At 34.8% G+C, this 17,095-nt stretch overlaps 1 protein-coding gene across 1 annotated transcript; it reads left to right on the forward strand.

Annotated features, from left to right (window-relative positions):
• The first annotated feature begins 1,155 nt into the window (after positions 1–1,155).
• Positions 1,156–16,026, forward strand: LOC127862832 (dynein axonemal assembly factor 6-like). Its single transcript, XM_052402093.1, has 7 exons — positions 1,156–1,241; positions 7,340–7,455; positions 8,231–8,312; positions 11,039–11,129; positions 13,031–13,127; positions 13,594–13,679; positions 14,032–16,026. The coding sequence occupies exons 2-7, from the start codon at positions 7,366–7,368 to the stop codon at positions 14,156–14,158; spliced, it is 573 nt and encodes a 190-aa protein (XP_052258053.1). The 5' UTR covers positions 1,156–1,241; positions 7,340–7,365; the 3' UTR covers positions 14,159–16,026.
• Positions 16,027–17,095: the final 1,069 nt, after the last annotated feature.

Below are 17,095 nucleotides of genomic sequence, written 5' to 3' on the forward strand. Positions count from 1 at the left end.
TTGCGTTGATGGCAGAAGTAATTAAGATCCGATTTAAAAAATATCCCAAAGTTCATGGACTTAAGAGTTGTTGTTGAACATGCTGGTTATGGTTCCTGATATTTAGTTGGCTTTCACCTTTAAGAGATCCCAGTTGGCTTTAGAAAACAGGTAACAACGTCTGGGCGACCTCTTTGTGTAGAATGGTTTAGTGTCTGAGTCTGCAACGACTATATCATGGTCTGAAATCCCAGGAGCGTTTGATGTGGATTTGATGAGAGAAGTGTTTGTGGTAAAAATAAGATCTAGAAGGGTATTCTCCCTGGTGGGTTTGTCGTGGACTTGAGTAAGATTGAAGTCAGCCGATAAGTCTAGGAGAGCTTGTTGGACATCTTTGTCTTGGGCATTGTTCCTCACAGCTAGGTTCTCCCAGTCGATGTCAGGGCAATTGAAATCCCCCGCGAGGATCATTTGACGGTTATGGTTGAGTGTAGCCAGTTCAAGTGATTTGTGAAGTTTCTGTATGTCAAACATGTTTCTATGTGTCATATAGAAAAAAGATAAAAGGAGGTCTTTCTTGCCTTCCATTTTGATCTGTACCCATTCAACTTCACAGTTTGTCACGAACTCGGCTTTCTCCTTAGCGATGAGGTCCTCCTAGACTAATACAAATACTCCCCCACGCCCCCCCCCCCCAGTGTGCCTCTGTCATTTCTGAATGATTTGTAATAGCTTGGGAAGACTTCACTTGATTGGATGGCGTCTGAGGAAGGTGGTTTACCAGGATTGATCCCCTTGAGCCAGAATTCGGTCTCGAACACTATGTCGGGTTTGATGTATTGTAAGGCTGCCTGTAGTTCAGAGCTCTTTCCGCCGCCAAGGCTTCTGCAATTTACATTCATGAAATGAAGATTCCTGTTGTCTCAAACGCAGTAGAGGGATGAGGTATTCGTCTTAGATGTGCTGGAGGAGGATAAGTGTATAGTTGTATATATCGTTGCTATCTGATCTTCCATGGCACATGGACAAGCGTTATGATTAAACCTTTGTTGAAGAAGAAACAAACTTTGTTTATTGTTTCTTGTAAGCTCTTGTATAAGATAAATATGTATTTTCTGAAGAGTGAAAACAGTGAGACTGGAGTTTTCCCCTCATTTTTCTAGACCGTTGTGATTGAATTGAATGATCAGGGGAGATAACTGTGCACAAACTAAAACTTGTTTTGACAGATCCCTCATTGTTGTTTTTTATATAGGAAAAGTGTAAGTTCAATCGGTTTCTCAATGTTAAATCTCTATATTTGATTGTATTCTTTTAATTTTATAATTCTAAGTTGTGTGCTTTTTATTCATGATCCGGCAAACACGATTGTTTACATTGACAACAATGTACTTTGGGTGGGTGGGGTATGTTTTCATGAATAATCCTTTATAGCTGAAATAATTCGCGTTTAGAATAAATGCCAAGAGTCTGCCAAAGCTAAAATCATTAAAAGACTCTATAGCGGCAATTTATATTGACTAAATCCTTTAAGGCTTTATTCAGCATGCAGAAAGATAAGGTTGTGACCTTTTTAATAATTGTATAAAGTTGTATGGTGGACGAACCAGTTATCGAACACCTAAGAAATTACGTTAAATTACGTTAAAAATGAAACACTTAAAATGACAAAAACAGTTTGTTTTAACAAATGACTAACAGTTCAATCATTGAATGATTTATCTGTAAAGTTTTCCAGCAAACTACCTTCAAGAATTCATAACAACGATTCCCTGGTTATTGTCACCTTTAGCAGACAAAACAAAATGGAGGCCGATATAAACATGACCTATTAAATGACACTTAAATACTAGTCAAGTATATACAAAGTCACATGACTATCACGTGATCCGGACTCGTCGAAAAAATCTGCGTCTGCTGCAATCAAAATTGCAAACGGAAATATGCTCTTTGGTGTGTAAATGCACATTTTGATAAATGCATTTAAAAAGTAATAGCAAAAAGCACATCAAACGGTGTAAATAACAATAAATGCATTCCTTTAACCTGTTTTCGGCGCGTTTGTTTCAAGCTAAGTAGGCAAGTAGGTCATGGACTTCATGTGCGACCATTTGTTTATCAATATGACATCATGCGCACTTTTGGGCGTGTGTATACAGAACCAAAACAAAACGTCCGATAATAGGTGTTGTTCGATAACAGGTACTTACACGATAATAGTCAAATCTTAAATAATCACGAGAATTTCACAGCCATTTTCTTGGATATAGCTGTCATTAAAAATGAACAATATCCATGAATAATTAATTGCAACACAACAAAGAAGAAGAATCATCCATGTTAATGAATCGAATGTCATATGAATAATTCCAAAATTACATCTTTATCAACAACTTATATAAATTATTAAATAAATTGTTATAATAAGAAGATAAGTAAATTGTTAACAAATACCAGTCACAACTCATACCTCATTTAATCAAAGTACTGGCAGTACTGGTGTGACGATGCTTTTGAAGAGGATGGATATAAAACATCAATTAAAGTTTATCTATATCACCACAATTGTGTATGTTGATACGAACATTTGGGTACGATAAAAAAAATTGGGTACGAAAATTTTGGGTACGAAAAAAAATTTGGTACGAAAAAATTTTGCGTACAAAACATTTTTGGTACGAAAAAAAAGTTTAGGGGTACGGGGAAGTAGTACTCGTGGGTAACTTGACCCATTGAGCGAAACTGGGAGGCGGATCACATTCTTGTTCATTAAGTATAGCAATACATTCATGATGATTCTCGAAAGTAGGTATGAGCACATAGCCCGACCATATGAGCTCAATCGTATGAGCACTTGACTATCCGAGTTCGCCCACGAACATATGTATAAGTTAACTAATAGCGAAATGACCTTATACATGTATATGCTGAAATCTAACAATCGAACGAAATATTAAACATGGTATGTACACTTAGGTGGTTGTGTAATTTCTGTTAGAATATCGTATTCAATATGTAAATTTTAAATTATTATGCCCGCACTTGAGTTTGTTGCCTTGTTTGAGTCTATACGCACCTAGGCTGCACCCAGTGTGTGTATTTGTGTTTTTCCAAGGTAATGTGTTACCTCTGCGCTGAGGCTGCATAATGTTGGGACCCGGAGTTGTTTTGTACTGAAATACTTTTTAATTTTTTATATGGTCAAATGCTGCGGGGGGGATGAGATTTTCCGGAAAAAAAACAACTGTCAGGAATGGTGACCACAAAACATACAAAATATAACATTGCACCGGGAGCGGGAATCGAACCAGTGTCGTAAAGGTGAAATAGCGAACGTCCTTAACACTGCGCTAGCGGGACGGACATTTACGCAAAGAAATGCTGTTTTATCTATATATATCATAGCAGTGCAGCGTTTACAATTTGCAGGTTCAAAATCGTTCGCATTCTTTAGTTTTGTGATCACGTAAAAGTTAATTTTACATGTTTTTATTCGCAATTTATTTACTAAATCGAGAACAAATATCAAACAAAATAGAGAAAATATAAAGATGTTTCATTGGTCCATAAAAATAAAATGGATGTAAAATTACTAATTTGAAATTAACGTTCTGATACACTTATTGAATCTGTTTCCCCAGGATATGCTGTTCTATTAATATTAACCTTTATCAACACGAACGACAACTTTGCTAGGAGAATGTTATCAATGAAAATCAACGAGCAATCTCCTAGGCAGTGGCAAATGCCAAGGGAAGTAACTGAAAAATCGAGTTATCTCAATCGGACTGGCTCGGTCTTTTACATAGGTCGCCATTGTGAAGAATTTTTTTACTGGTTATCAAACCTTGGACGCTGCTGTTCCAGCATCGTCAAAAATGACCAATAAAAGGAGATCTATACAGTCAAGTTACCATTACCGGATCAGTAGCATAATAAAGATGTTCTGGTGAAATGCAATACATTTTTATGCCCCCCTTCGAAGAAGAGGGGGTATATTGCTTTGCACATGTCGGTCTGTTGGTCGGTCGGTCCGTCCACCAGGTGGTTTCCGGATGATAACTCAAGAACGCTTGGGGCTAGGATCATGAAACTTGATAGGTAGATTGATCATGACTCGCAGATGACCCCTAGTGATTTTCAGGTCACTAGGTCAAAGGTCAAGGTCACAGTGACCCGAAATAGTAAAATGGTTTCCGGATGATAACTCAAGAACGCTTATGCCTAGGATCATGAAACTTAATAGGTAGATTGATAATGGCTGGCAGATGACCCCTATTGATTTTCAGGTCACTAGGTCAAAGGTCAAGGTCACGGTGACCCAAAATAGTAAAATGGTTTCCGGATGATAACTCAAGAACGCTTATGCCTAGGATCATGAAACTTCATAGGTACATTGATCATGACTCGCAGATGACCCCTATTGATTTTTAGGTCACTAGGTCAAAGGTCAAGGTCAGGATGACCCAAAATAGTAAAATGGTTTCCGGATGATAACTCAAGAACGCTTATGCCTAGGATCATGAAACTCCATAGGTACATTGATCATGACTCGCAGATGACCCCTATCGATTATGAGGTCACTAGGTCAAAGGTCAAGTTCACGGTAACCCGAAATAGTAAAATGGTTTCCGGATGATAACTGAAGAACGCTTATTCCTAGGATCATGAAACTTGATAGGTAGATTGATCATGACTCGCAGATGACCCCTATTGCTTTTCAGGTCATTAGGTCAAAGGTCAAGGTTATGGTGACCCGAAATAGTAAAATGGTTTCCGGATGATAACTCAAAAACGCTTATTGCTAGGATCATGAAACTTTAATGGTACATTGATCATGACTGGCAGATGACCCCTATTGATTTTCAGGTCACTAGGTCAAAGGTCTAGGTCACAGTGACAAAAAACATATTCACACAATGGCTGTCACTACAACGGAGAGCCCATATGGGGGGCATGCATATTTTACAAACAGCCCTTGTTTGAGACTTCTTTTACACCAGTTTGATTAAACATTTGCTTACATACCTTTTTTATGCCGCAAAATTCATGCATTTAGGGATCAGTTGTAGCCATAACAGATCACGTGATCAAAAACACTCAGGGTGGCATAACACACTATTTGAACTGTCGAAACACGAACTGTGTTGTTTACAATGACCAAGCTACATTTCCAGTTATAAATTATATTAATGTTTTTTGTTATTAATTGTTTCCTATATGTGATCTTGTATCTACACTTTACGCATGGTGTTCTTGTGTGAATTATCTGTTGACAATTCCTAAAAAGATTGAAAAGATTAGGGCATCTTATAAACCATGTAAGTTGTTTGAATCATATCTTATCATCAATATTGAACATGGAACATTAATAAAACATTAAGATTGAGATCATTTATTGTAAGAATCAACAAGGTTTGCATATATTTTAATAATATATATTATCAATACGCATATTATCACGCTTGATCCGTTATTTCCCTAATTCTTCATTTCATTTAAGGTGTTGCAAAATGTAAAATTCCAATCAAAACTGAAATGGACTTTTGCAGGCAAAAAGACTGCTAAATGGCCTTTAAAGGGGCCTTTTCACAGATTTTGGCATTTTTTTTAACTTATTCATTAAATGCTTTATATTGATAAATGTAAACATTGGATCGTAAAAGCTCCAGTAAAAAATCAAGAATAAAATTAAAAAAAGGAAAAGAACATTGCCCGGAGCATGTTTCGAACCAGTGACCCCTGGAGTCCTGCCAGAGTCCTGAAGTAAAAACGCTTTAACCTACTGAGCTATTCCGCCGGGTACACATTATTCACGTATTTTATACGTTATATAAGCAATCTTCGTTGTTTCACAAAATTTAACGACAAAAACAGAACTCTCCAAATTATTCAATCGTTTCGCGTTGCAACGCTTTATAATTTTTAGGTTTTAAAATCGTCAAAAGATGCATATAATGGCTATATTAGAGCATGGTAAATGTTCAGTATTACTGTTTCCTCACAAATATCATAACCAAAACAAAAATTTGCGAATCTGGAACAACTTTTTTCAATTTTGTCAATTTACCAAAGCGTGAAAAGATCCCTTTAAATTAATTCGTAAACTTCTTACTTTCCAATAGAGTTATAGCACGTGGCTGTGAAAAATGTTCAACCTCGATTTGGAAACGAGACAGAAGAACACACAGTCGTAAATACATGTCAGCAAAAAATACGGAAATGTTTGACAAAGAGTAGCTCCGATTACAACTCAATCAATGCGTTTTAAAGAACAGGCCTTGAAGATGCTGTGTGCAAAATATCCTCATAAAATGTCAACTATTTATCGCGATAGGCAGTCTTGAACATCAAAGTGATCCGCTATGGGTAATGATCCGGCAATGGTAACTTGACTGTACTTTAAATAATTAGAAACTGAAAATCTCTATCTTCTTCTTGATTGCCTTTGAGTTTGGAGGCAAGGATGAAATTGGTTTTCTCATGTAGGACCTACACCTGTCCTTACAGCTTCTTCTGCAAACTCACAAGTTCCAACCATACATTTTCTCTCAGGGGGTTATGGTCCTTACATTCCTTGCAGAATCTCCACTCCTTGAAGACTGAATAAGGTGGAATCTTATGGGCATGTCATTGTTTAGTTTATTGTGCCCTGTTTGTATTCAGATGATAATCATCTGTTCTAGTTGTAACGGATGATGGTAGCTGTCCTGTTTGTGTCCATTAAATGTTAATTTTTTAACAGGCTCTTAATGATGGTGTTTATTCTTCTAGACTGACTATGTTCTCCTTTTGGTCTTTTTTTTTACTCTCAGCATTGTTTGCCTAATAATATCAGTATACTAACTACTGCTGTTTTCAGGACTGACAAAGCATCTGTTAGTCAAGGCTTCTACCTGAGTAGTTTGTGAAGTGGAGGCCTGTTTGTATTGCCTCTGCCTGCCACTGTCTGTTTGGGTGGTGGAGATACATCATACATTCTACCCCCCCCCCCCCCCCCTTTCTTGACTGCATCTGTTGCTGACCCATCTTTGTGATATTTTATAGCGGACACAGGCTTGTCAGTGTCTGGAGCTACTCTTTACACATATTGGGCAAGTCCCATTTAGGAACAAATGGGTTAATTTACAGATCAATACTGGTCTATCTGATTATCTGAACAGTCATATTGCTATAGATAAGTCATTTTTGATTGTCATAAAATGTTGGAGTCAAGCTACAACTTTTGGACTAATAACCCCCATTGTCCATGATATATTCTGTAAAGAACTGCAGAGCTTCATTAAACAATTATTCCAAGTACACTATTTTTTCCCATCATGCTTTATATTTAAAGTTGTTTTTTAAAAATATATTTCAGACAATACAATCGTACAACAGAAGACAATGGATGGGATGATGGCACCATCAATGCTTTCTTCATTATGTGATATGATGAGACCTCCAGATGAGGAATCAGATAGTGATGAAGACAAGGTAATAAATGAATAATAACTGAACTATGTGACCTTTGTCAGGGTTCTTTCACTTGGGGTAAACTTGCAGGGCCCTTCATATTGGGAATATTAACACAAAATATTTTTGTTGAAAAGCATGATAACATGTGTATAATTTACTTTTATAATATTATAAAAATTTTATCACATCTTTTTAATAAATAGTAAATTATGTAACCTTTAACATTGCTTTGATGAAAATAGCTGGAACATGTGCCAAAATGCGTCTTACTTTGTCAATTATGTTCAAATTAAGACCATTTTGATCCAAATTATTGGTAAGCTTACTTTGAGCAAGTCATTATTGGGAAAATATAAACAGTTTATTTAGGCCTATTGTCCAGCTTATTGTTTGACAGAAAATTATGTGTAAATATTACAAAAAGTTCCAGCTCTTTAAACTCATACATAATTCCCCTGAATTCAGTATTAAATATAGTGTGATTATTGCATGATTCTAAATACATAGTGGGAACACAAATATAATTAATATTTGCGTTGTGTTCCATGGTATAATGGATATATTTCAGCATAGTGGCACAATACAAAAATATACATTAAATTTAGGTAACCTTCAATTCAAATACATCAGATTTTATTGTGATTTTAGCCAACGAAATCTGTACTTTCCTCATTATTTTACCTAAATATCCATGTAAAATCTCAGTACTTTTTCTGAAATAGATCAATTAAATAGTTAGCCACTAAATGAGTGCATTGTATTGTTTATAAACATGTCTTTTATTGTTATGCAGCCCGTTTCATCTATAGCACAGCTGACACCTGGATGTATCGGGCCTGCTAAAAAGAACAATTCATCGGGTCAAAACAATACAGGTGTGCATTCAAAATATAGCTTCTTCTGAAGTAGTATATGACTAAATGGTTTGAATGAAAGACATTAAGAAACATAAACATGAGAGAACCCTTGAATTTGAGTCAAGTGAACTTATCCCTTCCTTTGCAACTCACTACAGTATGAACAACAAAACACTCACTCAACCTGCATCATTGGACTAACAGTGTGGTGAAAAGTGAGAACAAACAATGTTTTTATGCCCCCGAAGGACGTCTTATAGTATTTGAACTGTCCGTCAGTCCGTCTGTCTGTCTGTCCATCCGTCCGTCCGTCAGTCAGTTGGTCAGTCAGTCAGTCAGTCAGTCAGTCAGTCAGTCTGTCCGTCCGAAAACTTTTACATAACTTTTGCAATATTGAAGATAGCAACTTAATATTTGGCATGCATGTGTATCTCGTGGAGTTGCACATTTTGAGTGGTGAAAGGTTATGATCAAGCTCATCCTTCAAGGTCAAAGGTCAAATATATGGCTTCAAAGCAGCGCAGTAGGGGGCATTGTGTTGACAAACACATCTCTTGTTTAGTATCAATCTTACACATTTTTCTTCAAGTTGAAGTATAAATAACTTAACTCCAATAACATATTGGGAAAGATCTGAGTTATACAATAAACTGTTATTATTTACTCTGTCTTCTGTCATTTAAAATCTGTCAAAACATTCTAATGCACAACCCAAGCAAACATCCTTTTGGCTTCCCATGGGGTTTATCCCTTTCCCACTCAGAGGCAAAGTGAAAATGGCTATGTGCAAACAGCATAAAACCAGACCAGCCTGCGAGTAAATCGCAGTCTGTTCAGGTGTTATGCTGTTTACTGCTAATCAATATCTAAGGGTTGGAAATGAATCCTATAAAACTTGAATTTAGTAAGAAAGGTATTTAATTAAATTTAACTTTCTTAGAGACTACAAATGTGTCAAAATATGTATCATAGTGGTAAACAGTTTAAAGTTTTGGCACATCTTCATTAGAAGAAAGTTACTTTATGACATAAATGTAATTACAGAATTGCTTGTCATAGAATTTATGAATATTGCGATTTTAAATTGAAAAAAATAAGGGGTACACTTGTCTTGTGATAAAGCAAAAATCATCGTATTTAGAAATGGCAGTGTTGTTAAACAAATTGACAAATGGACATATTGTGGAGAAAACATTGATATTGTATCATCTTATAAATATCTTGGTGTTTATTTAACGCCAAAACTTCTTTGGTCAAAAACTCAAGAAATGTTAGCATTCAAAAGTATAAAATCAATTGCTTGTATATTTAGATATCAATGTAAATTTGGTCATTTAAGTTCTGTAAAGTTTTTGATGCCATGATTAAACCGTTTGTTACGGGTCCGAGATATGGGGCTATTCATATGTAGATAAAATTGAAAAAGTACAAATACAATTTTGTAAACAATATTGTAATTTACTGCAAAACACACCTGATATCTTAGCTTTAGGAGAATGTGGTAGACTTCCTTTATGTATAACATATATGTCAAATTGCAGCAAGTTCTGGTTGAAAATCACCCGTATGGAAAATCATAGATACCAGAACCAGTGTTATAAAATGTTAAAAGATTTAGATGATGCAGGTAGAAGGACATGAGCTAGTCATATCAGAGAATTACTATTTAGTTATGGATTTGGTTATGTTTGGTTTGCTCAATGTGTTGGGCATGAAGACAATTTTATACATCTGTTCAAAACACAATTACAAGATTGTTATCTTCAAGTATGGAAATCAAAAATTGACAATTCTCCTAAAGCATTGCATTATAGATTTTTTCAAACTGATTTGTACTGCGAACCATATCTGAATATATGTCTTTTGTTTTAAGGAAAACTTTGTCAAGTTTTCCTTGCTCAGCGCATGATCTCAAGATTGAGAAAGGTCGACATTTATCAATAGATAGACATTTAAGATTTTGTCCATTATGTGTAAAAAATAATATAAGCGTAGTTGAAGATGAATATCATTTCTTTTTTTAATGTAATGAATACGAAACATTTAGGCAAACATTCTTCAAACCTGACTGGTTAAGAAACCGATCTCATCAAATTATTTATGCTATCTTATGCTTAAAAGATGAACATAATATAATAAGGATTGCTAAGTTTTTGCATAAGTCGCTTGTGAGAAGAAAAGAAATTTTAAACATACATACTTGAATATATTTTTGAATGCTCTATCTAACATTTTAATCATATGTATCATTTCAGAAACTTTTTTCTTTTTTGCTTAAATGTTCTAAAATGTATGATTATATGATTACCGGGTATGTATCACTCTGCCTGATATATTTTGTAAATGCTGTATTTTGGGCCGGTGGCCTATATTACTATATTACTATGTCTATGTCATAACTTGACAACAGAACAGAACAGATAGTTTATATGTGACTTAAGAATATACAGCTTATTGTCAACAAATAGTTAAGCACTAATCAACACAAACTCTTCAAATAAACAACAACAAAAACAGAGAAAGAAAAGAAAAAGTTAAAGTAAAAACATTCAATTTCATTTTTATGCATTTTTTACAAATGAATGAATTTTGGTAGGAATGTCTGATTTAAGGGAACGCTTGTTCTGTTTTAACAATGTAATGAATGTTAAAAATCTGTTATTCATCGAAAAAAATGCATGCAGTTAGATATTATGTACAAAAAGATAATCTCTACAGTAGTCCATTCTTTTTATGCATTTCAGCTAAGAAGGACACAAAAGACATATGGGATGCCGAAGAGGTGCAAGAAGGAGCAGAGTTTGAGTCCATATATGACCCTCGTCCTCAGCCTGAGTAAGTTGTTGTAAGATTGAGCCAAGCTAACAACCACATGCTTGTACTTGTGTTTGTAAGTGGCCCAAAAATTGAGAACTTTGTTGTTTGAAAAAATGGGGAAATATTTAAGTTGATGTCATGCTTTAATTGTAAAAGTTTTTTGTGTAAACTTAACAAAAAAATTGGTCAATAATTTTTGTGCATGCTGGTTAGCATAATGCCTTGCCCAACGATCTATCAAGAATGTATTTTTAGCTTTTTTTTTAAATTATGAGCTATTGTCATCACCTTGGCGTCGGCGTCTGCGTTGGCGTCCGGTTAAGTTTTGTGTTTAGGTCCACTTTTCTCATAAAGTATCAAAGCTATTGCATTCAAACTTAGTACACTTACTTACTATCATGAGGGGACTGGGCAGGCAAAGTTAGATAACTCTGGCATGCATTTTGACAGAATTATGTGCCCTTTTTATACTTAGAAAATTGAAAATTTGGTTAAGTTTTGTGTTTAGGTCCACTTCATTCCTAAAGTATCAAAGCTATTGCTTTCATACTTGGACACTTACTAACTATCATAAGGGGACTGTGCAGGCAAAGTTATGTAACTCTGACTGGCATTTTGACAGAATTATGGCCCCTTTATATTTAGAAAATTGAAAATGTCGTTAAGTTTTGTGTTTTGGTCCACTTTACTCCTAAAGTATCATAGCTATTGCATCAGACTTGGAACACTCGCAAACTATCATAAGGTGACTGTACAGGACAAGTTGCATAACTCTGGTTGTCATTTTGACAGAATTATGGCCCTTTTTTGACTTAGTAACTTTGAATATATGGTTAAATTGTGTGTTTACATCCACTTTTCTTCTAAAGTATCAAGGCTATTGCTTTCAAACTTCAAATACTTTCACACTATCATGAAGGTACTGTACCTGGCAAGTTGAATTTTACCTTGACCTTCGAATGACATTGACTCTCAAGGTCAAATAATTAAATTTTGCCAAAATTGCCATGACTTTGTTATTTATGATCAGATATGATTGATACTTTGACAAAAGAACCCTTACCTGACTTATCACAATAGACTCCACCCAAACCATCCCCCATGCCCCCCCCCCCCCTCGAATCCCCCCCCCCCCCCAAAAAGTAATTTTTATTTTTTTTTATTTTTGAAAGATCATCTTATAAATCATCTTATTAATGACAACACACTCACACTAAACCCTCCCCCCCCCCAAAAAAAAATAAAAAATAATAAATTCTTTTTGAAACATGGTTACAAAAAAAAAATATTATATTTATTATTTTATTTTTGAAAGACCTAACTATTCCACCCAAGAATCCCCAACCCCCCCCAAAAAAAACATATTTTTTTTTTGTATTTTTATTTCTTATTTTTGGAAGATAATGTTATAAATGACCACACCCCCACACTATACACCCCTCTCCACCCCAACCCTCCATCTTTTTTTATTGAAGTATTGAGATAGGTCCCTTCACCTATAAAATGAAAAATAGATGAGTGGTCTGCACCCGCAAGGCGGTGCTCTTGTTAGATCTTTGCCTTGCCAAGCTAGTAACAAAACGTGGAAAGTATACTTTGAACTTACTGATTATTAATAACCAGATATCAATTTATATAAGTTTATTAATATACGTATAAACGCTTTAGATAGAGGCAGTATTAATGGATCAGAAATCGCAATATTTTAAAATAGTCAAATTCAAATTTAATATAAAATTATGAGTTAAACTGAGAAGGAAATAAATGATGACCAAATAAATAGTTATAAATAACAAGGACTATAGATTAACAATGTTCAACTGAATTAATTATTTTATTTTAAGACATACATCTGGTAAATTGGTTTTAATCATGCAAATGTCAGTTAAATTAAAGATATATATGTAACTCTTGTAAAGGTATGACATTGTCTACAAGCAGGCTGTTACTTCAGAAGATATGTTTCTACAGATGGGCAACAAAACACCATCCACTGCTTCGTGCGAAGAAATGGTGGTATGTTACCCTGCAATCATTTCTTTATTTGAAATTATACTAAAGAAAACAGTCCGAATGCATGTTGTTATTTATATGGTAAGTTAATAATTTGTTTCCATCTATCTATGATTTTTGACACTCCTGTTAATTGCCATCAATTAGTGGCAACCATGATTGACCATTTCATCGACCAACAAAAGGACAACAGACTTAAACAATACAGGAGCTTCACTTTTTAAATTGTATGGAAGGAGCTGCAGAAATTTAACAGGGTGATTTCTTTCCAAATTATTTGGGCGGCAGGTGTGACCCCTGCTGGCCCTTTGTCGATACCCTTGTGGGGCAAAAGTCACAAATACAGTATATTGTATCAAATTCCTAACTTACAAAAGGTATTTTATATATAAAACATACAGCCAAAGCAATAAAACTTCAATCAGAAAACATAATGTTATATGTCAACTTTATGCCTGTTTAATTTCAGGTGAAAGTCAAACTTCCAGGTACCAAGCTTGCTGATGTTACATTAGATGTGAAAACCAAATTTTTGGATTGTAGAACACCAAATTAGTAAGTCGCTAAAAAAAATTTGCAATTTTTTAAATGAAAGTTTAAGAATTGATTAGTAGAAAAACTCTCTATTTTATGTATATGAAATAATTAAAGAAAAGTATTTTCAATTTTCGTTTTTTAACCATGTAAATAAGCTGATAACAGTGTGCAACTAAATAGTTTTCATGGAAAAATAAAAGCAATATAAACATGCTTTTATGAAACAGCAGTAGTAGTGGAAGTATTAGTAGTAGCAGTAGCATTATATTTTTATGTTTATTATTATTATTATCACTATTATAATTAATATAATTATTTAATTATTATTATTGTTATTCTAATTATTATTATAATTGTTATCATTTTCCAGTTTTCTTGGCCTCCACTTACCTCATCCAGTGGACAGCAAAAGTGGCAAAGCCCAATGGGATGGCAAGTCAGAGACATTGAGTGTGACCTTGAAAATGACCCGCGAATATGACTTTATGAACTTCTGAGCAGTTTTGGAGATGAAGCTAGGTCTTGAAGCACAGACAAGTGATATTTTAAAAGTTATCGTGTTCTCCCAATGGAGAATCAGGTGGACAAAGCAAGACATAAAAATATATGTACGTGCTTGAACTCTTCTTTGTTATCAATAATAATTAAATTATTTTGATAGCTATTTGATTTCAGGTTACAAACAAAGGATCTATCTAAGTCTATTTGTGTTCCTATTTGGTCTATTAATGTTTAAAAGAAAGCAAATTAAAAGTACAGTCAAACCTGAGGACAGATGTCACCCATGAGCAATGGCCAAAGTGACTGCTGTAGACAGTTGACCATTGTTTTCAGTAGACCACTTTTTAGATGGTTGCTTAGCTGGTAGTTTTGCGTAAAACATTTCTATTGAAATTATAAATTACTTTTTATAAATTTATTTAAATTCATAGCTTTTGTATAAGTATGAATTTATCGACAATAATATTGTTTTTCACTGGTGTATCTCGTTCATTCAGTAAATCAGCCAGTTCTTCTTATTACGGTCATTGAAAGATTTTTTTAAATAACCGTTTCCACTTGTCATTGTCGTCACGTCTGTAAAAAGTGTGCATATAATATTCGCTGTCATAAACGGAGATGTACATGAAACAAATCCATTTGAATTTGTCTAAATTGAATTGTTTAAACAAAAGTCTAACAACAACGAGAATATTGTTGTTTACTCGTGCATCTCATTCATTCAATAAATCAGCCAGATATTATAACGGTCATTGGAAGATATTTTTAATACTGTCGCCTCAAGTGATTGATGTCACATTCGAATACGTGTAGATATTGGATTGACTTTTATAAACCGATCTTTACACGAAAAAAATCAACTTGCACTTACCGTAATTGAACTATTTTAAATAAATGTCACAACATGGCAATGATGCAGTGATAAAAGCCTATCCCGTGGTTCGAACCCGGTACCTCTCGATGCAAAAGCTAACAAGCTTCAAATACACTATCCAGACTTGTGAATTTAAATGGAAGCTCAAACGCTTTGAAGGTAATACACGTTTATGCTAAATTATCTATGAAAAGCGTTTCAACCCTTATTTTTTTCCCATTAATGATTATCAATAAGCAAACATGAAGTGTAACTTGGTCTGTTCGAATATAATGCATACATTTTTTAAGAATCTTTGCCTAAGTGTAAACAAGTCCCTTAAAAATCTTTGGCAGAGACCGTATGTTTCTACAAGATATATTTGTAAAACAAATCTTGGCTTGCTGTTTGGCTGAACAAATTGTGAATAATCTCCTTGCTATGTCAATATAATTAATACAATAGCATCTGCATTGTACTTTAATGTCGGACCGGCTAGCTCAGTTGGTAAAACGATGGTCTACAAATACGGTTTTGATCACCCGTCTTTCTATGGCCATTCTCCCTCTACCTCTGATTCTAGTACTATAGAACAGAACATACAGTTTATTAAAACTTATGCAAAAGAACATCATCTCAATTTACGAAATATAATACAAAATATTGTCAGTCACTGGCACAAGTATGTGCAATAAGTTCTGGTAATCCAGCTGGCCCGAGAAAAGTGCGAGTGGGTTAACTGATCGCCTTGATGTAACTTAAATACGGATAAAAACGACGAAAATTGTAGCCGAACAGACAATACAACACTACTGATGTAAGCTGAAAGTATTAATGGTTGGAAGCGATAATTGTTAATGACGCTATCTTTAATAACTCAAATATCGTTGTTTATTTGTTTGTAAGTACATGTAACAATGTATGTGAATTGCATATATTTTGTTCTTATATTGTGTTCATTACGTATAGCACACTTAAAAAAAATATTCCAATAAAATTATTGTCTCTTTTCATGTATAGATCTATATATTAATTACATGTTGCTGTATATTTACACACATTTATCTTTTCTATCCGACTTTATTTCTATCATCGTCCATGTTACTTGAATGCCTTTCCTTGTGCTTGCTGCATTTTTATACGGGGTATAATTGAAGGGCGGGGGTAAAAAAGATATAATATACCACGTTCATACTGGACGTCCGTCTGTCCACAGACATTATACATTTAATCGTGTTACATTTTAAACGTACCGGCATTTTGTCCTATCATATGAAGTCTTGCATGTGCAATTTTAATCATCCTACTTACTATTACAAGCGTTTTGCCCACTTTTCATCTTATTATTATAATACTTTTATTACATTTTTATATTTTAAGTACACTATAAGCGCTTTTTTTTGAAACCACATTGTTCACATGTGTAATATTTCAGATTATGTGCCCGAGGTAAAAATTCTATCACGTCCCGGTGGTCTCAATCTCCACGCAGGGGCGGATCCAGGATTGCTGGTTGGGGGGGCGGGATATTGAAAAATTTGATGGGAGTCCAGGGTGCCGCTAGGGCCCCTGGTGGGTGCAGGGCTTTGCCCTGCTAGGGGGTCCAGGCGGGCAAAGCCCCCCGGAAGCTCCGCGATTTTAGTGATTTTGTGTACGAAAAAGAAGAAAAATGAGTTTAAATAGGTGATTTAGATCTAGTTAAGTGTGAAACATCACATGAATTGACTTTACTTTTGCGATTTTAGGGGGGAGGGCGTACGCCGCGTCCGCCTCCCCCCTGGAGCCGCCTATGCCGCGTACACAGATAAAGCACACTTACTTAAACATAATAAAATTATCGTCAAGGGGCCTTTTCACAGATTTTGGCATGTATTTGAAGTTTGTCATTAAATGCTTTATATTGATAAATGTAAACATTGGATCTAAAAAGCTCCAGTAAAAAAAAACAAGAATACAATTAAAGAAAGATAAAAAGTAACCCTCAACTGGGCTCGAACCACTGACCCTGGAGTAAAAGTCTATCGCTTAGACCACTCGGCCATCCGTGCTCATGCAATGAGTGAAGTATTTTATAGTTTAT

This window comes from Dreissena polymorpha, chromosome 16 (assembly GCF_020536995.1).
Source record: "Dreissena polymorpha isolate Duluth1 chromosome 16, UMN_Dpol_1.0, whole genome shotgun sequence".
Taxonomy (NCBI): domain Eukaryota; kingdom Metazoa; phylum Mollusca; class Bivalvia; order Myida; family Dreissenidae; genus Dreissena; species Dreissena polymorpha.

Coding starts and splice junctions, on each gene's coding strand:
- LOC127862832 (XM_052402093.1), top strand. CDS start 7,366: ATGGATGGGATGATGGCACCATCAATGCTTTCTTCATTATGTGATATG. Junction 11,130..13,030: donor GACCCTCGTCCTCAGCCTGA/GTAAGTTGTTGT, acceptor ACTCTTGTAAAG/GTATGACATTGTCTACAAGC. Junction 13,680..14,031: donor GATTGTAGAACACCAAATTA/GTAAGTCGCTAA, acceptor ATCATTTTCCAG/TTTTCTTGGCCTCCACTTAC.